The 25,760-nt window shown below is 45.1% G+C and overlaps 1 protein-coding gene across 1 annotated transcript; it reads right to left on the reverse strand.

The window, feature by feature from the left end:
* Nucleotides 1–956: 956 nt before the first annotated feature.
* LOC142185093 (cytochrome P450 2F2-like) lies at nucleotides 957–14,482 on the reverse strand. Its single transcript, XM_075260346.1, has 9 exons — nucleotides 14,306–14,482; nucleotides 13,001–13,163; nucleotides 11,935–12,084; nucleotides 7,715–7,875; nucleotides 5,796–5,972; nucleotides 5,561–5,702; nucleotides 5,299–5,483; nucleotides 5,060–5,201; nucleotides 957–1,153 (listed from the first exon to the last, which is right to left on the reverse strand). Exons 1-9 carry the CDS (start codon nucleotides 14,480–14,482, stop codon nucleotides 957–959), a joined length of 1,494 nt encoding a protein of 497 aa, XP_075116447.1.
* Nucleotides 14,483–25,760: the final 11,278 nt, after the last annotated feature.

Genomic DNA, 25,760 nt, shown 5'->3' on the forward strand with positions numbered 1-25,760 from the left:
GTATGTAATAGTAGTCACATGACCTGAAATAAAGATCATTTCACTCTCAGCGTCTTCTGTTTTATCTAGAAATAGTTCCTTCAAGGATAGATTGTAAGAAAGATCAGGAATGTTTATGACAAAACTTGTTCTGTATGTAAAGATTTAGACGCTATCTCTGTATACTCAGAAATAAGCTGTATAACCCAAGTAATGGAAATGTTACAGCCCTCAAAACCGCACCTACAAAATACCCGTAAATGTGTCTGGTCCTGAAACACAAACTGGCCCAGTACTGAAGTGGTTAATGTGCACAACCATATAAAACTACCAAGTGTGTCAACAGTGGAGAAATTTTAACATGTATTCAGGTGCAAGAGATGCAGATACAGAGCAGGTAACTCCATGCCCGGGCTCTGAAACTGTAGAAAGGTCACAATTCACACCACAAACAGGTGTGAGATATCACTTTCTGCTACAAACAGTGTTTTGCAAAGCGAATTACATTGTAACCAATATATCTGGACAAAAGGGAGACAAATCTGTAAACCATTGCAGTATTTTTGCGCTGCACTATATTATGCCATTATTACGCCATCATGTATCGTATTAAGCACCGCTAGAGTCCACAATGTCAGATATGTCCGGACCATCTATGGTTCCTGATATAACTTCTTAGATCGTGCAGTCACCATTGATATACCATTCCAGCGCTTACAACAGAGTATCAGACAGGGCTTGCTCTGGCGTAAGGCCCGGGCCCCATGTTGCGAAAACACCGCATTTTACATTGCCCGCAAAGTGGGTGAGATTGTGGCTAAAATATGTTTTAGATAAAAATGTGATTAAACAATAAACGATAGGCCATTTATTGGGGACCCCTTCCCAATATCAGAGAATGACACAATAAATACAATTTCCAGTATTTTCTGATTCCGCTATGTTTATTACAGACTATATACAGTTACATGATTACGTTATTCTTCAATACTTGTCCGGGGTAAAAGACAAATCTCAAAGTTGGGAGGAATTTGTCCAAGCCCAACCCCCACTGGAGTGACGGAGATCATTTCGGGGGGCACTGGTGACTGGATTGTGAAGTTCTGCAGCAAGGTGGTGAAATAAATGAAGAGCTCAATAAGCGCCATGTTCTTACCCAGGCAGATTCTCTTACCTGAAAAGATACATCAGTGAATGGACAGATCTACGACAGACTATTGTGAGATGGTATACACATCATTGGTGACCCCAAAATTGGTTGTGTTAAATGTTGTTATCTGTTGTGATTATTTGTGCATGGGTTAGACTGACAGACCAGGGGGCAGGACCTTGTTTTTTGAGCGAATGTTCCGTAATTCGTCATATAACTAATGCTTCTTTTGTATCACAAACATTTATATGTGTCATAAGGTAATAAGATTTTCTTTCATACAACAGTTGATCTCATTTTGTTTGTGTCACTTCTTTAAGTCAGTCAATAGCACAAATTTAGCGTTTGGGGTAAACAAATGTTCCTTACTAGAGATGAGCGAACAGTGTTCTATCGAACACATGTTCGATCGGATATCAGGGTGTTCGCCATGTTCGAATCGAATCGAACACCGCGTGGTAAAGTGCGCCAAAATTCGATTCCCCTCCCACCTTCCCTGGCGCCTTTTTTGCACCAATAACAGCGCAGGGGAGGTGGGACAGGAACTACGACACCGGGGGCATTGAAAAAAATTGGAAAAAGTCATTGGCTGCCGAAATCAGGTGACCTCCATTTTAGACGAATAGTGGATTTCAAATCCGGGTCATATGAGAATGTGAACTTTGTGACTAAGAGACAGGGATAGCTGTACAGGCAGGGATAGCTAGGGAGAACCTTTATTTAGGGGGGAATGTTGTTAAAAATAACTTTTTGGGGCTCTATCGGGTGTGTAATTGTGATTTTTGTGAGATAAACTTTTTCCCATAGGGATGCATTGGCCAGCGCTGATTGGCCAGAGTACGGAATTCGGCCAATCAGCGCTGGCTCTGCTAGAGGAGGCGGAGTCTAAGATCGCTCCACACCAGTCTCCATTCAGGTCCGACCTTAGACTCCGCCTCCTCCAGCAGAGCCAGCGCTGATTGGCCGAATTCCGTACTCTGGCCAATCAGCACTGGCTAATGCATTGTATTGGCGTGATGAAGCAGTGCTGAATGAGTGTGCTTAGCACACACATTCAGCTCTACTTCATCGGGCTAATAGAATGCATTGGCCAATCAGCGCTGGCCAATGCATTCTATTAGCGAGAACTGAGTTTGCACAGGGGTTCTAGTGCACCCTCGGCTCTGCTACATCAGATTGCTACATCTGATGTAGCAGTGCCGAGTGTGCATCAGATGTGTAGTTGAGCAAAACTGGCTCAGCACTGCTAAGTCTCTGCATTCGCATAGGAATGCATTGGCCAGCCTTCGGCCAATCAGCGCTGGCTCTGCCGGAGGAGGCGGAGTCTAAGGTCGTACCTGAATGGAGACTGGTGTGGAGCGATCTTAGACTCCGCCTCCTCCAGCAGAGCCAGCGCTGATTGGTCGAGTTCCGTACTCTGGCCAATCAGCACTGGCCAATGCATTTCTATGGGGAAAAGTTAGCTTGCGAAAATCGCAAACTGACAGGGATTTCCATGAAATAAAGTGACTTTTATGCCCCCAGACATGCTTCCCCTGCTGTCCCAGTGTCATTCCAGGGTGTTGGTATCATTTCCTGGGGTGTCATAGTGGACTTGGTGACCCTCCAGACACGAATTTGGGTTTCCCCCTTAACGAGTTTATGTTCCCCATAGACTATAATGGGGTTCGAAACCCATTCGAACACTCGAACAGTGAGCGGCTGTTCGAATCGAATTTCGAACCTCGAACCTTTTAGTGTTCGCTCATCTCTATTCCTTACAATGTACAATATTATTTGTGTGTTTGAAACAGTCGTCTATGAGAATGATTGATGGACATTGGTTCCAGATAAACAACAGCAGTGCAAAGTCTAATGTACTCTAGAAATGTATGTAAAAGTGGTATTACATTCTCCTTTTTGGGTATTACCATTCTCTTTGGGTATTACCATTCTCTTTGGGTATTACCACTCTCCTTGATGGGTATTACCATTCTCCTTGGATATTACCATTCTCTTTGGGTATTACCATTCTCTTTGGGTATTACCACTCTCCTTGATGGGTATTACCATTCTCCTTGGATATTACCATTCCCCTTGGGTATTACAATTCTCCTTGATGGGTATTACCATTCTCCTTGGATATTACCATTCTCCTTGGATATTACCATTCCCCTTGGGTATTACAATTCTCCTTGATTGGTATTACCATTCTCCTTGGATATTACCATTCTCCTTGTTGGGTATTACCATTCCCCTTGGGTATTACAATTCTCCTTGTTGGGTATTACATTTTTCCTTCTTGGCTATTACCTTTCTCCTTGTTGGTTATTACCATTCTCTTTGTTGGGTATTACCATTCTTCTCGATGGGTATTACATTCTTCTTGGGTATTATCATTCTCCGTTTTGGGTATTACAGTTCTCCTTGGGTATTACCATTCTCCTTGGGTATTACATTCTCCTTGTTAATGGGGTATGTGCCGACACCCTCTGACAATGTCCCATCAGTACTTATATTGTCCGACAATATAGAGACTCTCCCTATTAACAAGGGGAATGGTAAATCACAGTTCTCTGCTTACACATTTTAGGGGCAGCAGCACAAAGCAGATGTCTTGGATAAGATTCTCCAGGTATTTATGGAAACAGACACCATATACACTCACCGGCCACTTTATTAGGTACACCTGTCCAACTGCTCGTTAACACTTAATTTCTAATCAGCCAATCACATGGAGGCAACTCAGTGCATTTAGGCATGTAGACATGGTCAAGACAATCTCCTGCAGTTCAAACCGAGCATCAGTATGGGGGGGAAGAAAGGTGATTTGAGTGCCTTTGAACGTGGGATGGTTGTTGGTGCCAGAAGGGCTGGTCTGAGTATTTCAGAAACTGCTGATCTACTGGGATTTTCACGCACAACCATCTCTAGGGTTTACAGAGAATTGGTCCGAAAAAGAAAAAACATCCAGTGAGCGGCAGTTCTGTGGGGGGCGGAAATGCGTTGTTGATGCCAGAGGTCAGAGGAGAATGGCCAGACTGGTTCCAGCTGATAGAAAGGCAACAGTGACTCAAATAGCCATCTGTTACAACCAAGGTAGCCAGAAGAGCATCTCTGAACGCCGCACAGTACGTCCAACTTTGAGGCTACAGATGGGCTACAGCACCAGAAGACCACACCGGGTGCCACTCCTTTCAGCTAAGAACAGGAAACTGAGGCTACAATTTGCACAAGCTCATCGAAATTGGACAATGGAAGATTGGAAAAACGTTTCCTGGTCTGATGAGTCTCGATTTCTGCTGCGACATTCGGATGGTAGGGTCAGAATTTGGCATCAACAACATGAAAGCATGGATCCATCCTGCCTTGTATCGGTAACGGTTCAGGCTGGTGGTGGTGGTGTCATGGTGTGGGGAATATTTTCTTGGCACTCTTTGGGCCCCTTGGTACCAATTGAGCATCGTTGCAACGCCAAAGCCTACCTGAGTATTGTTGCTGACCATGTCCATCCCTTTATGACCACAATGTACCCAACATCTGATGGCTACTTTCAGCAGGATAATGCAATGCCATGTCATAAAGCTGGAATCATCTCGGACTGGTTTCTTGAACATGACAATGAGTTCACTGTACTCCAATGGCCTCCACAGTCACCAGATCTCAATCCAATAGAGGAGCATCTTTGGGATGTGGTGGAACGGGAGATTCGCATCATGGATGTGCAGCCGACAAATCTGCGACTGCAACTGTGTGATGCCGCCATCATGTCAATATGGACCAAAATCTCTGAGGAATGCTTCCAGCACCTTGTTGAATCTATGCCACGAAGAATTGAGGCAGTTCTGAAGGCAAAAGGGGGTCCAACCTGTTACTAGCATGGTGTACCTAATAAAGTGGCCGGTGAGTGTAAATCACTCACTATACCATTGTGTTCAATTGTGTCCTTACCTGCAGAAAACGGCAGCATGGCCTCATGTTTCAAATATTTCCCATTTTTATCCAAAAAGTTCTTTGGGTCAAACTTTTCAGGGTGTTTGAACTGTGTCCTGTCATAGTGTATACCTGGGAGTACTGGAGTGAAAACCGTTCCCTGGGGTTTGGAAAACAGTTGGAAACACATGTTGAGTAAAGGTTTTGTATTGTCAATTTTGATTATTTTTTTACTCCTCGATCCAAGTTGCTGTTACCTTCTTAAATTTATAATTGCGAATCTGAGTATCCATGGTCAACTCATGGGGGAGAGCCAATGGTATGACATCTCCAAATCTCTGGACTTCACTTATAAAAGCCTCTGTGTAAGGCATGTTGTACCGGTCCTCATAATTTGGTGGACGTTGACCAATTACATTGTCTATCTCACTGTAGACCTTGTCTGAGAAAGAAGAAATATAGTAAATCGGTCATCATGTTGACCACAGTTTGTAGACGTGTGCAACCATAGTTCTCTACCTGCCATGTTGGGGTTTTTCATCAGGTGTAATAATGAGAATCTCAGGGTGGCGCTGACTGATGCCGTCCCACCAAACAACAAGACCACCGAGCACATCACCAAACTGTTAAGACTGTAAAAGGATTCTTTTTTTTTTGCTTCCTGCGTTCAAACCAAAGAGTATATAAGAGTATACAGGGTGTACAAGGATAGGAAACACTATGAGATAATATGTATATGAGCGGCCATTTATACCTTCTGCATTTTAATCAGAAAACAGTCGATAAAATCCCTTGGGTTATTAATGTCCAAAGTCTTCATGTTGTCTTCCATTCTCCTTTTGATAAAGTTTTCCATGAAACGAAAGTTTTTCATCATCACCCGGTGAGGTCCAGGTAAGTGTTTGATGATATTCGGATATATGTTGTATAGCTTTAGAAAAGAACAAGGACAAGATAAAAAAAATGATAATAATGAGTTCCGAAACCCCCCCAAAAAAACATTGTTAGAAAATTGATTAAAATGTAGAAAAAACAATGGACACTTTTGAATGTTCGGCCATCCAAGCCTTACAGTTCCAATCTCCACCATTTCCAGTCCATCAGATTAAGGAGTAAGATCCCAATAATCCTCATGTCAACCCTGTAGACAGTCGCTAGCCTTTGTGGTTACCTTACAAGAAGATCTCCCCAGAATGACCCAGAATCGCAGTGGAGAGCGGAATGGCCATACTCTGAGCCGGACACAACTACCTGAGTTATAGTCATCAACCTTCTAAAAACTAATACATGTACAATACCAAGAGAGTCCTACTAGCTGGTGATCCTTCCTTACCACCTCCCTACCATAACAAATGGGAAAATCACAACTGTCTGCGGCACCGAGATGATCCTGTCATCAACACCGTGTCTCCCAGAGGCTTTTTGGGAGTAGATCTGTCTTGGCACACCTATCCCTGAAGCACCATGGAATCTCAACCTAAGCCATAAGCTCTCCTCTTCTCCCTAACAGTCCCCAGATGTGGATCTTCTTCACCAACTTTCCCCCCTCTTCGACACCACAACAGGAACTGAAATGGACTGATCCAAGAAAAGCCACTGATCCACCCAGTAAAGCAAAGCCCCAGGATGGAGGATCTAGCTCAGTCGCAGGTACATCATCAGATCCTTTTACGAGCATGCTGACCAATAACCAGCCACCTTCAGAGGCTTCATTAAGGGCATGAAGAAGATCTTTGCACAGAAATCTTACAAACCTGGTTATTAAAATTAGCTCTTACAGGTCTTAGGAGAGAAAATAAAATGGGTGGCCTCGCTAATTCTCACAATGACCTTATTGATGCAGACTACTACACAAAGCCATTGTCTCTCCTAAATTTATCCCCTTGGCTCCAGAAAGACTTTCTAGAACAGATTTTATTGCGTAAATGTTTCATCCAGAGAATATTCATCCTAGATTCCCAGATACAATTCCTTCTGTAGGATAGAGCTTTTGGTTGTAGAAAGGTGGACCTTCAAATCTGGGACCCTTCGGTCTGTTATACAGTTTACAATGGACAGAAGTGTCCCAGATGGAATGAGGATCATTCCTGGCATGGATTCATCTCAGGTTGTGGAAAAGTCATTCAGGAGCTGCTGAGATTTTACCTGCTCCACCCTGTAGAAATTTAGACTTTCAAGTAACGTAAAAATAATATCTTGTCGATTTCTTTCTGAATGACAAATGAGATGGATGGTTACGAAAAGCTGAAATGAGCCAACAAGTGCGGGGGTTACAGGAGACAGCTTACGGAATGACATGTGACAATCTGCTGACACTTGTGACACTTGGCTCCATCTGCAACACTCTGTGACCTCTAACACGTTGCTGGCGTCAGCTGGACAATCACTATCTCAGCACCTCGGGGTTAACTCAACAGCTTGGTCATCCACCTCTTGCTGGGTCACCTCCATGGTTTGTACTCTCTTTAATCTCCAGAGCGTAGAAGAAGTGATATTTCTATAGTTCTATTCTGTATCTATCCATGTAAATCCAGCCGGCTCTACAATGTAGTTCTGGGGACAATCACCCAAGAAGAGTGGCATTGTAGCTCCATTAATACCATATGGTGAAGCTAAAGGCTCGGGGCATGACAAGGATTTGGATTTCTCTTAGACTTGGCAGGTCATACTTACTACTCCCCAGCGGGTGCTCATGAGTTGGAAGTTTCCTTGAATACAATTTACAACTTTTTGAAAATCTTCATCTTGATAGTCAAACCGGTTCCCAAACACCACAGAGCAAATGACATTGGACACAGAACGTAGCAAAGGATAATTGGGATCTATGGGGGATCCTAAAACAACAAATAGGAGAAGAAATTCAACAGCTTGAGCTCAAGGTGGATCGGTGCTAGGACTTGTGTTAAGTAACAATGTGGTTTTTGGGTGGAATATCTTGGTCTCAAATACACGACAGCCCTGTAGAAGTTCCTGTGGTCAAAATAAGCAGGATATGGTATGACATGTAAAGTACGTTCTATACATGTAACAGCATAGAATTATTAGTTCATATATAATATATATAATATCTGATATCCACGTTCTGTTCCATGTTTCTCTATCAGTATTAGAAAGACTCTAATAGGGACTATGGGGACTATAAGTGTAATACAGAAACACTATGGCTGGAGGGGGGAACGACAAATACATCTCCTGTGTGTCCTGTCTATCTTGTATGTACTGTGTATCCTATATCCCCTGTGTATCCTGTATCCCCTGTGTATCCTGTATCCCCTGTGTATCCTATATCCCCTGTGTATCCTGTATCCCCTGTGTACCCTGTATCCCCTGTGTATCCTGTATCCCCTGTGTATCCTGTATCCCCTGTGTATCCTATATCCCCTGTGTATCCTGTATCCCCTGTGTACCCTGTATCCCCTGTGTATCCTGTATCCCCTGTATCCCCTGTGTATCCTATATCCCCTGTGTACCCTGTATCCCCTGTGTATCCTGTATCCCCTGTGTATCCTGTATCCCCTGTGTACCCTGTATCTCCTGTGTATCCTGTATCCCCTGTGTACCCTGTATCTCCTGTGTATCCTGTATCCCCTGTGTACCCTGTATCTCCTGTGTATCCTGTATCCCCTGTGTACCCTGTATCTCCTGTGTATCCTGTATCTCCTGTATCCCCTGTGTATCCTGTATCCCCTGTGTATCCTGTATCCCCTGTGTACCCTGTATCTCCTGTGTATCCTGTATCTCCTGTGTATCCTGTATCTCCTGTGTATCCTGTATCCCCTGTGTATCCTGTATCCCCTGTGTATCCTGTATCCCCTGTGTACCCTGTATCTCCTGTGTATCCTATATCTCCTGTATCCCCTGTGTACCCTGTATCTCCTGTGTATCCTGTATCCCCTGTGTACCCTGTATCTCCTGTGTATCCTATATCTCCTGTATCCCCTGTGTACCCTGTATCTCCTGTGTACCCTGTATCTCCTGTGTACCCTGTATCTCCTGTGTATCCTGTATCCCCTGTGTACCCTGTATCTCCTGTATCCCCTGTGTACCCTGTATCTCCTGTGTACCCTGTATCTCCTGTGTATCCTGTATCTCCTGTATCCCCTGTGTACCCTGTATCTCCTGTGTATCCTGTATCTCCTGTATCCCCTGTGTACCCTGTATCTCCTGTGTACCCTGTATCCCCTGTGTACCCTGTATCTCCTGTGTATCCTGTATCCCCTGTGTATCCTGTATCCCCTGTGTACCCTGTATCTCCTGTGTATCCTGTATCTCCTGTGTACCCTGTATCTCCTGTGTACCCTGTATCTCCTGTGTATCCTGTATCCCCTGTGTATCCTGTATCCCCTGTGTACCCTGTATCTCCTGTGTACCCTGTATCTCCTGTGTATCCTGTATCTCCTGTATCCCCTGTGTACCCTGTATCCCCTGTGTACCCTGTATCTCCTGTGTATCCTGTATCCCCTGTGTACCCTGTATCTCCTGTGTATCCTGTATCTCCTGTATCCCCTGTGTACCCTGTATCCCCTGTGTACCCTGTATCCCCTGTGTACCCTGTATCTCCTGTGTATCCTGTATCTCCTGTATCCCCTGTGTACCCTGTATCCCCTGTGTACCCTGTATCCCCTGTGTACCCTGTATCTCCTGTGTATCCTGTATCCCCTGTGTATCCTGTATCTCCTGTGTATCCTGTATCTCCTGTATCCCCTGTGTACCCTGTATCTCCTGTGTATCCTGTATCTCCTGTATCCCCTGTGTACCCTGTATCTCCTGTGTATCCTGTATCTCCTGTATCCCCTGTGTACCCTGTATCCCCTGTGTACCCTGTATCTCCTGTGTATCCTGTATCTCCTGTATCCCCTGTGTACCCTGTATCTCCTGTGTATCCTGTATCTCCTGTATCTCCTGTGTACCCTGTATCCCCTGTGTACCCTGTATCCCCTGTGTATCCTGTATCTCCTGTGTATCCTGTATCTCCTGTATCCCCTGTGTACCCTGTATCCCCTGTGTACCCTGTATCTCCTGTGTATCCTGTATCCCCTGTGTACCCTGTATCTCCTGTGTATCCTGTATCCCCTGTGTACCCTGTATCTCCTGTGTATCCTGTATCTCCTGTATCCCCTGTGTATCCTGTATCCCCTGTGTACCCTGTATCTCCTGTATCTCCTGTATCCCCTGTGTACCCTGTATCTCCTGTGTATCCTGTATCTCCTGTATCCCCTGTGTACCCTGTATCTCCTGTGTACCCTGTATCTCCTGTATCCCCTGTGTACCCTGTATCTCCTGTATCCCCTGTGTATCCTGTATCCCCTGTGTACCCTGTATCTCCTGTGTATCCTGTATCTCCTGTATCCCCTGTGTACCCTGTATCTCCTGTGTATCCTGTATCTCCTGTGTATCCTGTATCTCCTGTATCCCCTGTGTACCCTGTATCTCCTGTGTATCCTGTATCTCCTGTATCCCCTGTGTACCCTGTATCCCCTGTGTACCCTGTATCCCCTGTGTACCCTGTATCTCCTGTATCTCCTGTATCCCCTGTGTACCCTGTATCTCCTGTATCCCCTGTGTATCCTGTATCCCCTGTGTACCCTGTATCTCCTGTGTATCCTGTATCCCCTGTGTACCCTGTATCTCCTGTGTATCCTGTATCTCCTGTATCCCCTGTGTACCCTGTATCTCCTGTATCCCCTGTGTATCCTGTATCCCCTGTGTACCCTGTATCTCCTGTGTATCCTGTATCCCCTGTGTACCCTGTATCTCCTGTGTATCCTATATCTCCTGTATCCCCTGTCTACCCTGTATCTCCTGTATCTCCTGTATCCCCTGTGTATCCTGTATCCCCTGTGTACCCTGTATCTCCTGTGTATCCTGTATCCCCTGTGTACCCTGTATCTCCTGTGTATCCTGTATCTCCTGTATCTCCTGTGTATCCTGTATCTCCTGTATCCCCTGTGTACCCTGTATCTCCTGTGTACCCTGTATCTCCTGTATCCCCTGTGTACCCTGTATCTCCTGTGTATCCTGTATCTCCTGTATCCCCTGTGTATCCTGTATCCCCTGTGTACCCTGTATCTCCTGTGTATCCTGTATCCCCTGTGTACCCTGTATCTCCTGTGTACCCTGTATCTCCTGTGTACCCTGTATCTCCTGTATCCCCTGTGTACCCTGTATCTCCTGTGTATCCTGTATCTCCTGTATCCCCTGTGTATCCTGTATCCCCTGTGTATCCTGTATCTCCTGTGTATCCTGTATCTCCTGTGTATCCTGTATCTCCTGTATCCCCTGTGTTCCCTGTATCTCCTGTGTATCCTGTATCCCCTGTGTACCCTGTATCTTCTGTATCTGCTATTTCTGCTGTATCTGTCATCTCGATCAGTTGCAGTCACTCAGTACTTAAAGGGATTCTACCATTAAACTACCTTTTTTTATAATGAACACGTCGGAATAGCCTTAAGAAAGGCTATTCGTCTCCTACCTTTAGACGTGGTCTCCGCCGCGCCGTTCCGTAGAAATACCGGTTTTAACCGGTATGCAAATGACCTCTCCGCAGCAATGAGGGCGGGCCCCAGCGCTGAAACGCCAATGAGCGCATCCCCATTGCTGCCCAGAGCTCTTTCCTGCGCCGCCTCCTTCTTCTGCAGCAACTCCGCCTCTTCTGGCTTCTCTTGCTCTTGTAGTTCTATACAGGAGCATAGAGAGGCCACCCCAAAATGGCCGCCGGCCGACTCCTGTATTGAACTGCAAGAGCGGCTACCCAAAAATGGCCACCAATCTCCAGCTCAGGATATGGGATCGATTATATATCCATTGTATTGCTGATAGATCCTCATTTGTTCTAAGCTTTTCCTATTATAATTATTTGAAAATGTAATTAAAACAATAGACATTTCATTTACCGTTTCTTTGTCTCAGCACCTCGATCAGACACATGGCCTCCTCCCGTATCCTCTCCTCAAAGCTTCGCTTTCCGAGTCCAAAGCTGCCCAGGACTTGCAGGGAGAAATGTCTCAGCTCCTTCCATTTCTCACCACTGCTGAAGACAAACTCTGCAATACAATGAGACAGTCTATCTTCTATGAAAGGAAAGTCCTTCTATGACAATAGATATGGAAAGGAAACCCCTTTAGGTCGGGGCCGCACATGGCAGAAACCACAGCGTTTTACAGTCACAGCAAGGTTGAGGAAGGGCTGCTGTGACGTTTTGTTTACTGGCTGAACTGCTCACAGGGATGGGTAGTGAGCTTGTACATGAAATGTCACAGCTATCAGTTATTCCAACATATTACAACTGATGACTGGGGGATGGCCTTGGTCTATCACTATTGTTTAATTCTCCTGGGATTGAAATAAGACATTAAAGAGGACCTTTCACCATATCTGGGCACAGGCAGTGTTATATACTGCCAGAAAGCTGACAGTGCGCTGAATTCAGCGCACTGTCGGCTTTCCCGATCTGTGCCCGGTGTGAAGAGCTTACGGCCCGGTACCGTAGCTCTTCTATGGTCAGAAGGGCGTTTCTGACCATTAGCCAGAGACGTCCTTCTGCCTCGCGGCGCCAATCACGCTGTACTGTGGAGCGGGGAGAAACGCCCCCTCCCTCTGCTCACACAGCTTGTCCGTAGACGAGTATTATCAGGAGCGGGAGGGGGAAGTTCCTCCCCGCTCCACAGCACAGCGCGATTGGCGCCGCGAGGCAGAAGGACGTCTCTGGCTAATGGTCAGAAACGCCCTTCTGACTGTAAAGCGCTACGGTACCGGGACCGATAGCGCTTTACACCGGGCATGGATCGGGAAAGCCGACAGTGCGCTGAATTCAGCGCACTGTCAGCTTTCTGGCAGTATATAACACTGCATGTGCCCAGATATGGTGAAAGGTCCTCTTTAAGTCAAAGATAGAGCCAATAACTAATAGACCAGGATGAAACAAAAGCAAACGACATCTGACTCAATATCAAAACTCACCATCTCCTTTGGTAAAGTCAAAGAACGAGGGGAAATAAGCGCGGCCACTAAACTCTTCTGCTTTGTCAATGAGAGTCTCTTTGATGGCTTTGTAGCTACATAACATGACGACTGCTCGACTCCCTTCATGGACTGTAAATATGTCTCCGTATTTTTTTGACAACTAGGAGAGAAAGATCAGAATCAATTCAACATGGACTCAACGTGTATATCATGGTCACATCATATGTTATAGTCCCATTGTATATTATAATCTCATTGGATATCATGGTCTCATTGTATTTTATGGTCTCACTAGCCTCTGTCCGTGACTTTGTCTGCATGTTGTTGGGGTCAATCATCGGCCTATATTTAGCAAATTGCTGCTGTCGATGGTTTGCCTGCTCTGGCATTTCAGCAGCTATCAAGCTGTCCTACTGCTGAACTTGTTCCTTGCGCCATGCCTGTGATTGTTCCGGCATCTCAGCAGCATGCTGGGCCACCATATAATGAGTGTGTTGTTGACATTGATGATCCACCTGCTCCGGCGTTTGGCTTCTCTAAGAGCCGCTTGATGCTTACCTTTCTCAAGCCTCTTGAGCTCCACTTGAGGAGAACTCTGTTGACTTCTGGCTATTTTCATAGCTCTCATGATTTTAGAATTTTGCGACAAATTCAATTTTCTTTTTCCCGGCATGTTTAAAATTGGCAAACAGCCAATTTGGATTAAAGGGGTTTTCCAATGTCAGTGTCTCAGCACTGCCTGGAGCAGATAAAATAATATGGAGATGCCTGTACACAATGGACTCAGTATTATTTGTGTGTTTACATAGAGAGATAACAGTCCTGGCTTTATTAGGAAACTCCAATTAGCTGAGATAAGCTGCGGTCAAGAGTAGTGTAATATAGTACATGAAGATAAATTCATAACAGCCATGAAGCCATGTCATTTGCCGGGATAAAAAGTAGCCAATGTGTTAATCGAGGTTACAATCCATCTATCTGCCAAATTTCATCCAAATCCATTCAGCCGTTTTTGTGTGAAAGAGTAACAAACATCCAAACACACAAAATTTCCTGGTCACATTGTATATTACGGTCTCCTTGTATATCATGGTTACATTGTATACTATGGTCTCATTTTATGTTATAGTCACATTGTATATTATGTTCACATAATATTCCAAGACAAGGTGTAACTGTATGGGTCCGTGTGTACTTTAGTGCGCCAAGTCCCTCTTTAGCCTTGAATATGTCTTGAGAGCTACCTTAGTCCTCTAATCCCCTACATTGCTATTTGCTAGGTTCTTCTCCTGGTTTACTCACGGTCAGCAGTGACTGCACAATATTACTGAAGTTCATTTTGTGTAGAGTGCCAATGATGGGTAGAGGAGTTGGTCCAGGAGGCAGCGCCGACGTCTCCAACAATATCCTTGCATATTTTGCCAAGAAGCCGGTTAAGAGAATCACCAGGAGGACTGAAGTTATGGAGAATAAATCCATCCTGAAACACATGAGAATTTGTAAAGATGTTTCCAATTATTAATATAACAGACAGGGACAGTAATATCACCGAAAATGCAAAAGTAGACAAGAGGATGGTCAAAGGGCTGAAAGGAATTTAGTGTCCACCTAGCTGCCTTCTGGGGTGTAAATAGAGGCGAGGGGCTTCTGTCTGGCACTGGTAGAAACTAACAGGCGTCTAACAACCTGGACAAGGAGGACATTGAGCCGGTGACAGATGCCTTACCCTTATTGTTCTTGTGCCAGTCATCTATCTGATCCTTTGTTTTGTCATTACCTGGTTGACATCTCTAATTTCACCTTTTGAGTAGAGTTTTGCTTTGCGTTTCAGGCATTGATCTTTAGAGAGGAACATTGCAAGAGGTGGCGCTAGAACACATTTCCCTTGTCTGCTGAAGAGAACTTTGCAAATTTCTTTCCCAGAATTCTTAGCAGGGCAGGCATGGTCTAGTAAGTCCTTGTACAATGAAAAGTGGCCACTTTGAGGGAGCATCTCTTTAAGGAGAACCCTTCTGACCCTTGTCTATGAGCATTCAGTCAGCCAGTGCACTGCTTCGCACTAATGGGAGGTAATAACTTTAACCAAGGTCTGTGGATGGGTTACTCTCCCTTATGGAAGAAATATTCTAATGTGCCCTTATGGCCCAATTATGCCATTACATTTAGGGAAAGACAGGAATTAATCTTTAGGGAGCCGCCGTACACAAGGTGGCATTACAGCAAATTCCACTTTACCACTGAGAAGGTTTTATTTGTAGATCCTTCTCTGAGAATTCTTAGCAGGGCGCGCGTGGTCTAATAAGTCCCTGTACACTGTGAGTGGCTCCTTAAGGAGACCTAACAGCCCTTCTGATCATTTCTTATATATTGCATTAAAAAGATATGAAATCTAAATTCATAGTACTGAGCTGTCCAGGATGATGGGGTGAGACTATACCCACCAGGTCTTCTCAGAAATGGAGCGGAATCTCATGCAAAATAAGTAGCAGCCAAAAAACAATCCTTGGTGTTTTAGATTGGGCCTCAACTCTCTCGGACGTAGCATTCCTGAGATACAGTTTCCTCAAAATAATGACCTGCATTAGCCAAAACAAATCTGCAAGTCTTTCATTCATATTCCAACTGCTATAAACACAGTCACTTCACATGCACACAGCATTACTCCAGGTTTCCATAACTGATATAACCGATATGCACACTGATATCCAAACTGTGATACACACATCAGAGGATTAGATACACAGCTCAGCACACAGTATCACACATCAGAGGATTAGATACACAACTCAGCACATACCAACACACATCAGAGGATTAGATATACAGCTCAGCACACATCAACACACATCAGAGGATTAGATACACAACTCAGCACACATCAACACACATCAGAGGATTAGATACACAACTCAGCACACATCAACACACATCAGAGGATTAGATATACAGCTCAGCACACATCAACACAGATCAGAGGATTAGATATACAGCTCAGCAAACACCAACACACATCAGAGGATTAGATACACAGCTCAGCACACATTAACACACATCAGAGGATTAGGTACACAGTTCAGCACACAGTATCACACATCAGATGATTAGATACACAGCTCAGCACATGCCAAAACACATCAGAGGATTAGATACACAGCTCAGCACACAGTATCACACATCAGAGGATTAGATACACAGCTCAGCACACATTAACACACATCAGAGGATTAGATACACAGCTCAGCACATGCCAAAACACATCAGAGGATTAGATACACAGCTCAGCACATCAGATGATTAGATACACAGCTCAGCACATACCAAAACACATCAGAGGATTAGATACATAGCTCAGCACACAGTATCACACATCGGAGGATTGCATACACAATTCAGCACACATTATCACACAGATAATTAGATACACAGGTTAGCACACATCAGAGGATTAGCACACACCAACACACATCAGAGGATTGCATATACAGCTCAGCACACACTATCACACTTCAGGGATTTAGATAAACAGCTCAGCACACACTATCACACATCAGAGCTTTACACCAGGTTTCCATAACAACCCAACCATTTTTCTTCACTGCTGCAGGTCAGCTTTAAAGGGGCAGGGCACTATGGATGACACTGTTACACAAGGTCACATACACACAGCTTTACTCCAGGCATCCATAACAACCGATTGCAGGTTTTTCAGTGATATCTAAACTGAGATACACATGACACTTATGGGCACACACAAACAACATACAAAATACACCGATGTAAAACTGTGCAATTCGTATGGGGCCACTACACAAACAAAAAATTTAATCTTTGCAGAGACGGGTCCTCCTGCTAGTACTACAATAAGTGCAGAAGCTACTGTAATCACATGACTTTGTAAACTAACAAGTCTCCTCTACAGACACTGGTACCAATGTCTATGTCTATATATCCAGATATCTCATCCTGTAGCTGACAATGGCAGGGAGCAGATAATGGCCTGCACTAAATGGAGTCTCCTGCCCTTCCCCCTGCTGGAATGCAGAGAATGCTGCCTGTACTTAGATGAAGTTATGAGTCATTTCATAAATACATTTTATAGATATATTTCACTAGTTTAGTAATTGGATTCTCTGTACTGAGGGGCCGATCCTATGAGGTTTTTACGTTTCTTTTACACTGTGGCGGGTGCAGGGTAGGTGACTTCATTTGGTTCCAGCCTCAGGCTTCACGCTGTCTGTCCAAACATGTCTACATTTAATTCCCACATATGCAATCTGCATAGGATTACAAATAAAGAGAATTAAGGGTGCAGAGAAATTATAATCGGGCTAATGAGCTGACGGAATTAGTATCACAGGGATACACAGAGAAAGAAAGAGTCCAGAGCTTCAATGCCTTCATCTTACAGGAACTGCTGACACACTCCGGCCACATGAGGTCTGGCATTGTCCTGCATTAGGAGGAACCCAGGGCCAACCGCACCAGCATATGGTCTCACAAGGGGTCTGAGGATCTCGGGACCTAATGGCAGTCAGGTTACCTCTGGCGAGCACATGGAGGGCTGCGCGTGGAACTCGGCTCCGGATTAGACACAAATGAATGGGCCTAGTCAGGAGGGAGTGTCTTCAGGCGAATGTTGCGAGGCAAATCTGCCTGAAGAATGAGCATGTCGCTTCTATTTTCCGGGAGCCGGAACAAACCGCTACTGGATAAAAGAAACCGCTACTGGATAAAAGAACTGACATTGATTTCAATGGGAGATGTTTTTTTTTTGGTCAGGATTGTGAGGCGGAATTCGATAATACCCCAATACAATACCCAATACCCCATGTGAATCTGGCCTGAGCATGCTGGTTTGAGATTGGTTTCACCTGGACAATTACAAACTAGCCAGAAAAAAAAACATACATCCAAGGGTCAATGTACTGAATCCGCCTCAAAATCTGCCTCCAAAAAACGCCTCACCATAGAGATCTATATATTCCACTAGTGACATGACCTTTCTTTAGGCAGTTTCAGTATCAACCATCAGTGAAAAAAGGACCAGATACTTGTACGGTGATGCGAATGCAGAGCTAATGGTTAGTTGTCTGAGATAGGCATGGAAAGGGTTACGCACAATGTGATAGCAAAAGTGCAGCGCAAAAAGGTTTACTGTTATATCTCAGTATTATGCACTGGGACGTATTTGAATTAAACTGTGCATTATGTTATCTATGAGCTATCACTTGGGTGAAGGTCATTGTGTGGTCGCTTGTCCTGGGGTCTTCTGGAGGTGTATTGTGAACTGAGTCACTGGAGGCAGAACACGTTTGCACCTTCGAGTTGCTCCGTGGAAGAAATTGTTTGTTGCCCTCCTGTGGTTTGCCTCATTGATGTCAGGGTTTGCCCAGGGACTGTTCCGGCAGTCTTGGTGAGTGAGTAGGCTTGGAGAAGAGAAGGACATCTTATATGGAGGGATGGCTTGGAGAAGAGAAGGACATCTTATATGGAGGGTTGTCTTGGAGGAGAGAAGGACAATTTACATGGAGGGATGGCTTGGAGAAGAGAAGGACATCTTATATGGAGGGATGGCTTGGAGAAGAGAAGGACATCTTATATGGAGGGATGGCTTGGAATAGAGAAGGACATCTTATATGGAGGGATGGCTTGGAGGAGAGAAGGACAATTTACATGGAGGGATGGCTTGGAGAAGAGAAGGACATCTTATATGGAGGGATGGCTTGGAAAAGAGAAGGACAATTTACAGTATATGGAGGGTTGTCTTGGAGGAGAGAAGGACAATTTACATGGAGGGATGGCTTGGAATAGAGAAGGACAGCTTATATGGAGAGATAGCTTGGAGGAGAGAAGGACATCTTGAGAGTACACTCTGGGAGAGGAGATGAGCTTGGTGGTAAGCTTGTTGAGTGGAACAGACTGACATCCGTAGATACATCTATCAGTTACTCTAAGGACATGCATGAATAAGTGGATGGGTTTTTTGGTGGAAATTTTTTGATTCCCCTGCAAGAGTGTAATGCACGGATCTCCAACCCAGCCTGCAATCTTGTAAAGCTAAGTCTAACATTCATCTGTTTCCATATGTCACCTGGAATGTCACTGATGATTCCTACACATTGAGGCAGAAACAAATACTGTGTAACTTTTAGTCAGTGCAAAGTTAGACCAGACCGTGTGTATCTGCACCACGACACTATAGGGTCGGAAGCTGTTTGATAATTTGGGGCACTGTACACTGTTCAGTCTAATTTTTTTACCACTTCTTAATTGGTTTAGTTCTCGATATACTTTTGGAGCAAAATCTTGGGACGTGTTCCAGAATTTTAGCAAATTTTCCAGAATTTTGGTGCATTTTTTGGAAAAGTCCCATCCTCTTCTCACGAAGCCTCCCACTTTACTACAAGACATAGAGGATCTAAAACACGCAGAACGAGGTGCAAGTAATAAAATTCTGCTGCATTTCTATTGGTTTATCTACCCAAATGTGACATCTCGGAGAGGAACGAAGCGCTCTGTGTGTCCGTCATCACCAGGTAGACTGGATTTCAGATGACGCAGAGGGTCAGTGCCTGGACAGCAGCTGGGACCAGTGGTGCATTGGCTGTGACATAGCAGCCATATTGCCACGGACTTCACTTGAGTGGTCGAGTCTAGTGAGAGAATTGGACTAACGTAATAGAAGTAACATAAAGTGCCCCGAGAGAGCGGAGCAGGTCACTTACTGTACACGGGAGTCTTTGATCTTTTCCAGAATATTCTCCGCTCACATGATCCGTCAGCCCTACGTAATCTCCAAAAACTCTTGTGCTAGATAACAAATCCTCCAAAATAGAAGCCAATCGCTTTATAACGGAGTAAGATCTTTTATTGTCCCCCCTGATTGATGGTGTGAAGTAATTAATATGACGCTCCGAATGTTAATTATTAATGTTATTGCACACAGCTCATCTGTTTGCAGTTCTCTTGGACAATCTCTGTTCATCTGAGGATTCCACGTATCTACGTCCGACAACTTTGTATTAGAATGTTTGACTTTCACGGATTTCTCAATATTAACACATTGTCAGGTCTTAAATGACCGGGCAAATTTGGAACAATTGGCAACTATGAACATGTCAAGTAATATGAAGAGTTAATCTGGGTTTTAATGAGTGTGGACCATAAGAAAAAGCTATCCACTGTCCACAGGATAAGGGATATCGGTCTGATCAGTGAGGGTCCAATCCCTACAGGATAAGGGATATCGGTCTGATCAGTGAGGGTCCAATCCCTACAGGATAAGGGATATCGGTCTGATCAGTGAGGGTCCAATCCCTACAGGATAAGGGATATCGGTCTGATCAGTGAGGGTTCAATCCCTACAGGATAAGGGATATCGGTCTGATCAGTGAGGGTCCAATCCCTGGGAGCCCCAAAGAGGAAAAGAATGGGTGTCCCATGTGTCTGCATGAATGGCTCATCTCTATGGCACTGACGGGAAGAATTGTCTCCAAAGCCACCACTGAATGGAGAGATCGGCCATGTGGAGGAGAGTTGAGGTATTCAGAGCCTCCCAGCCAGGACCTTGTAAAATACCAGTAGACAGGGATCCGTGTGATGTCATCATATCAATCCCCCAAATACAAAGTATAAGAATAGGAGAGACGGGGACTGGCTAGAGTGTAGATAAAAGCCACTAAGCCACTTTCATGGCCATCACAAATATTAGTGTGATTCTACTCTGTCAACTAGATGGCGCTGGTGTGGCCTGTGGTGCAAGTGCATAGGTAAGTGTATATTGCATGACTCCCTACTGACTCCCTACTGACCCCTATACTCACTGTGCCTCATCTTTCCTTGACATCCCCATAGTGTCTGATGGTTCCCTCGGCATCCTCTGACTGATATCACAACACTACCAGGGTAGTCTGAAGAGTTTCTGACCTCCACATGTCAATGGCAACACTCGGCAACCAAGCTTGGGGAATGTGTTTGCGCATGCGTTGAAATGTACTCACAAAAATTTCAGCCATTTTGCACCAGCGTTTTTTCTTTTTTTTTTTTTTCTTTTTAAATGTAGATTGGTAGCCCCACATAGAGCTCACAATGTACATTTTTCCCTATCAGTATGTCTTTTTGGAATGTGGGATGGAAATCCATGCAAACACGGGGAGAACATACAAACTCCTTGCAGATGGTTTTTTGCCCATGGCGGGATTTGAACACCAGGACTCCAGCGCTGCAAGGCTGCAGTGCTAACCACTGAGCCACCGTGTGGCCCCCAGCGGTTTTTCTTTGACAGTATTTGTAGTGAGTCGATGCGAGTGATTTTGTGAAAATGGATAAAATCGAATATCGAGCTGTCAGATATTTGTTTTTGAAAGGCAATACGCCTCCGCAAATTAAAGACGAGTTGGACGCTGTGTGCGGTTGCAAAAACTGCAACCATGTCCGAAAACATTACTCAAGTTTACCAAATGGTGCGAGAGAAGCGTGGAATGAAGGTTAGAGAGATAGCAGAGGCTATGAGCAGATCTGAAGAACGTGTTTGCCACATATTAGTTGAAAATTTAGGGATGAGAAAGCTGACGGCGCGCTGGGTGCCGCCATTGTTCGCTGTGGGCCAAAAACGTGTTCAGATGAACATTTGCAAAGCTCTGTTGGCGCAGTTTAGTCCGCTGTTTGACTGTTTTTGTTTCTGGGGTGTAATGGTGTATCCAAGTTTCATCCACAGTAATTAATCTCCTAAACAGCGCCAAAAGAGGTGGTACACTACACTACACTACACTACACTACACCACACCACAACCACTGTCAAAGAAAAACCGCTGGTGCAAAATGGCTGAAATTTTTGTGAGTACATTGCAACGCATGCACGAACACATTCCCCAATGTTGGTTGAGGAGTGTTGCCATCTACATGTGGAGGTCAGAAACTTTTCAGACTACCCTCCTATCACCCAGCACCACATGAGACCTCCAGGGGTCCATCAGTCAGTGGCCAAAAGAACCCTGAAAAGCGTGCCAAGAGCGCACAAGAAGAGGTGAGGCCGGTGAGGCCAAGTGTTTTTTATTTTTACTCACTCACGCCTGCCCATGAGGTTTAATACACACAGCAGTGATATTGCAAAAATCAATAGTTCTGTCTAAAAACAATCCAGATTCAGAGACAGTCGGAATGCCGAACCAACATGGTATTGGAAGAAGAAATGATGGGGTTGTTTGTTTTATATGGGTGTTATTATGTCACAGTGGGGCGGTGGCAACTACAGAATTTGAAGACAAATGTGTGGCTCCCTATCAATGCCCATCAGGTTAAACATGTTAGAGAAATGATCTAATAAAAATGTCATCTAAAATGATCCCTTTATGGGAACAGATGCAGCATTAAGGAGTTACAATTACGGAAATCCAACTGGTGGCCTGACAGCTGAAACAACTAAGAATATCTTCTGCAATGGAAAGGATGAGAGCCAATAAGGAACAAAAGGCAACCGAGAGTTATCCCTGTAGGGGAGCGAAGGCCACAACAACATAAAAAAATAAAATAACAAAAAATAAACAACAAAATTAAAAAAAAAAAAAAACATAAGAAAAATTTGTGGCACAGTCACGTTCCTGCCGGTTGTATGTATGGAGTGTGTGTGTGTGAACTGTCAATGTGTGTGCAGAGTGTGTGACTGTAGTACAGGTAGGTGTGCACAGAGTGTGTGTGGTAGTATAGGAGTTGTAGTTGCAGACAGTATTTTACACATAGGACCATCATACAATTAAAAAAAAAAATCTTTGCAGAAGAAGTTTCCATTATGTGTATAAACACTGGGGTGGCCCCAGGCCGGAGCGGACTCCACGTGCATGTGTCTTATAACATCCGTTCCTCTCATGCTTTGCACATTACAGTAGTGTGGCCTCAGGCATTTATTGTATATTTTGTTCCCCATATTGGATTTTATAGAGATCTGGAGACATTAGTAAGAATAGGAATACAATGTATAACAGTGACGCCAGGTGTCCAGTCTGAGGTACTGCAATTTCCTCAAATTATCTCCATATGTATACAGCCATATATGTGGATCACTGAGCGGCCGCAGCCTGAGGCTCCAGGGACTGTGCTGGGGGTAATGGGGAGATGAGACTGTCCACAGAGGCCGGTGCCCAATCCCCCGGGCCCATTCCTGCTATGAGTCCTGAGCTGCACCTGGAGCCTGTGCATAACAAGGAGCAGACACGGTGCTGTGTGGTGTGAACTCTGGGCTATTATACTCTGTGTGTGACTGTGTCTGCTGTCTGCTATAGGCAGGGAGGGGTCCTGTTCACACCAGCAGGGTTTAATTTGTTGGAATAAACCTGATTTAAATTTTTGAGAGACGACCCAATGTAATAACCTTGTATGTAGTGTCATTGTGTCCATGTATTGTGAGCTCGGAGTACTTACCTGCACTGATACTAATCACTGGCAGATCATCTGAATATGTTGCTCATGTTCTTTGCCAGCAATGGGCCTTTAAATGCCCACATAGAACACAAGCAACATATTCGGATTAGCTGCCATACAGTTTGTATTTGACTTGACAAAGGGTGTTTGCCCAAAATGCATCATGTCTAATAAACTGTTGAAGATAATTCTTGGTGTGCGTGCTTACTCCATACCCCTCCACTTCTATCGGGTTATCCTGAGGAACCACTGTAGCACTATCTATCTGCGGGGCTGGAGTGATATGCTGGTTCTGGTGGCAGTAACCTATCTATCTGCAGGGCTGGGGTGATATGCTGGTTCTGGTGACAGTAACCTATCTATCTGCAGGGGTGGGGTGATATGCTGGTTCTGGTGACAGTAACCTATCTATCTGCTGGGCTGGGGTGATATGCTGGTTCTGGTGACAGTAACCTATCTATCTGCAGGGCTGGGGTGATATGCTGGTTCTGGTGACAGTAACCTATCTATCTGCAGGGCTGGGGGGATATGCTGGGTCTGGTGACAGTAACCTATCTATCTGCAGGGCTGGGGTGATATGCTGGTTCTGGTGACAGTAACCTATCTATCTGCAGGACTGGGGTGATATGCTGGGTCTGGTGACAGTATCCTATCTATCTGCAGGGCTGGGGTGATATGCTGGTTCTGGTGACACTAACCTATCTATCTGCAGGGCTGGGGTGATATGCTGGTTCTGGTGACAGTAACCTATCTATCTGCAGGGCTGGGGTGATATGCTGGGTCTGGTGACAGTAACCTATCTATCTGCAGGGCTGGGGTGATATACTGGTTCTGGTGACAGTAACCTATTTATCTGCAGGACTGGGGTGATATGCTGGGTCTGGTGACAGTATCCTATCTATCTGCAGGGCTGGGGTGATATGCTGGTTCTGGTGACAGTAACCTATCTATCTGCAGGACTGGGGTGAAATGCTGGTTCTGGTGACAGTAACCTATCTATCTGCAGGACTGGGGTGATATGCTGGTTCTGGTGACAGTAACCTATCCATCTGCAGGGCTGGGGTGATATGCTGGTTCTGGTGACAGTAACCTATCTATCTGCAGGGCTGGGGTGATATGCTGGTTCTGGTGACGCTAACCTATCTATCTGCAGGGCTGGGGTGATATGCTGGTTCTGGTGACAGTAACCTATCTATCTGCAGGACTGGGGTGATATGCTGGTTCTGGTGACAGTAACCTATCTATCTGCAGGACTGGGGTGATATGCTGGTTCTGGTGACAGTAACCTATCTATCTGCAGGACTGGGGTGATATGCTGGTTCTGGTGACAGTAACCTATCTATCTGCAGGGCTGGGGTGATATGCTGGTTCTGGTGACAGTAACCTATCTATCTGCAGGGCTGGGGTGATATGCTGGTACTGGTGACAGTAACCTATCTATCTGCAGGGCTGGGGTGATATGCTGGTTCTGGTGACAGTAACCTATCTATCTGCAGGGCTGGGGTGATATGCTGGTTCTGGTGACAGTAACCTATCTATCTGCAGGGCTGGGGTGATATGCTGGGTCTGGTGACAGTAACCTATCTATCTGCAGGGCTGGGGTGATATGCTGGTTCTGGTGACAGTAACCTATCTATCTGCAGGGCTGGGGTGATATGCTGGGTCTGGTGACAGTAACCTATCTATCTGCAGGGCTGGGGGGATATGCTGGTTCTGGTGACAGTAACCTATCTATCTGCAGGGCTGGGGTGATATGCTGGTTCTGGTGACAGTAACCTATCTATCTGCAGGGCTGGGGTGATATGCTGGTTCTGGTGACAGTAACCTATCTATCTGCAGGGCTGGGGGGGATATGCTGGTTCTGGTGACAGTAACCTATCTATCTGCAGGGCTGGGGTGATATGCTGGTTCTGGTGACAGTAACCTATCTATCTGCAGGACTGGGGTGATATGCTGGTTCTGGTGACAGTAACCTATCTATCTGCAGGGCTGGGGTGATATACTGGTTCTGGTGACAGTAACCTATCTATCTGCAGGGCTGGGGTGATATGCTGGTACTGGTGACAGTAACCTATCTATCTGCAGGGCTGGGGTGATATGCTGGTTCTGATGACAGTAACCTATCTATCTGCAGGGCTGGGGTGATATGCTGGGTCTGGTGACAGTAACCTATCTATCTGCAGGGCTGGGGTGATATGCTAGTTCTGGTGACAGTAACCTATCTATCTGCAGGGCTGGGGTGATATGCTGGGTCTGGTGACAGTAACCTATCTGCAGGACTGGGGTGATATGCTGGTTCTGGTGACGCTAACCTATCTATCTGCAGGGCTGGGGTGATATG

The sequence above is a fragment of the Leptodactylus fuscus genome, chromosome 11, assembly GCF_031893055.1.
Source record: "Leptodactylus fuscus isolate aLepFus1 chromosome 11, aLepFus1.hap2, whole genome shotgun sequence".
NCBI classification, from domain to species: domain Eukaryota; kingdom Metazoa; phylum Chordata; class Amphibia; order Anura; family Leptodactylidae; genus Leptodactylus; species Leptodactylus fuscus.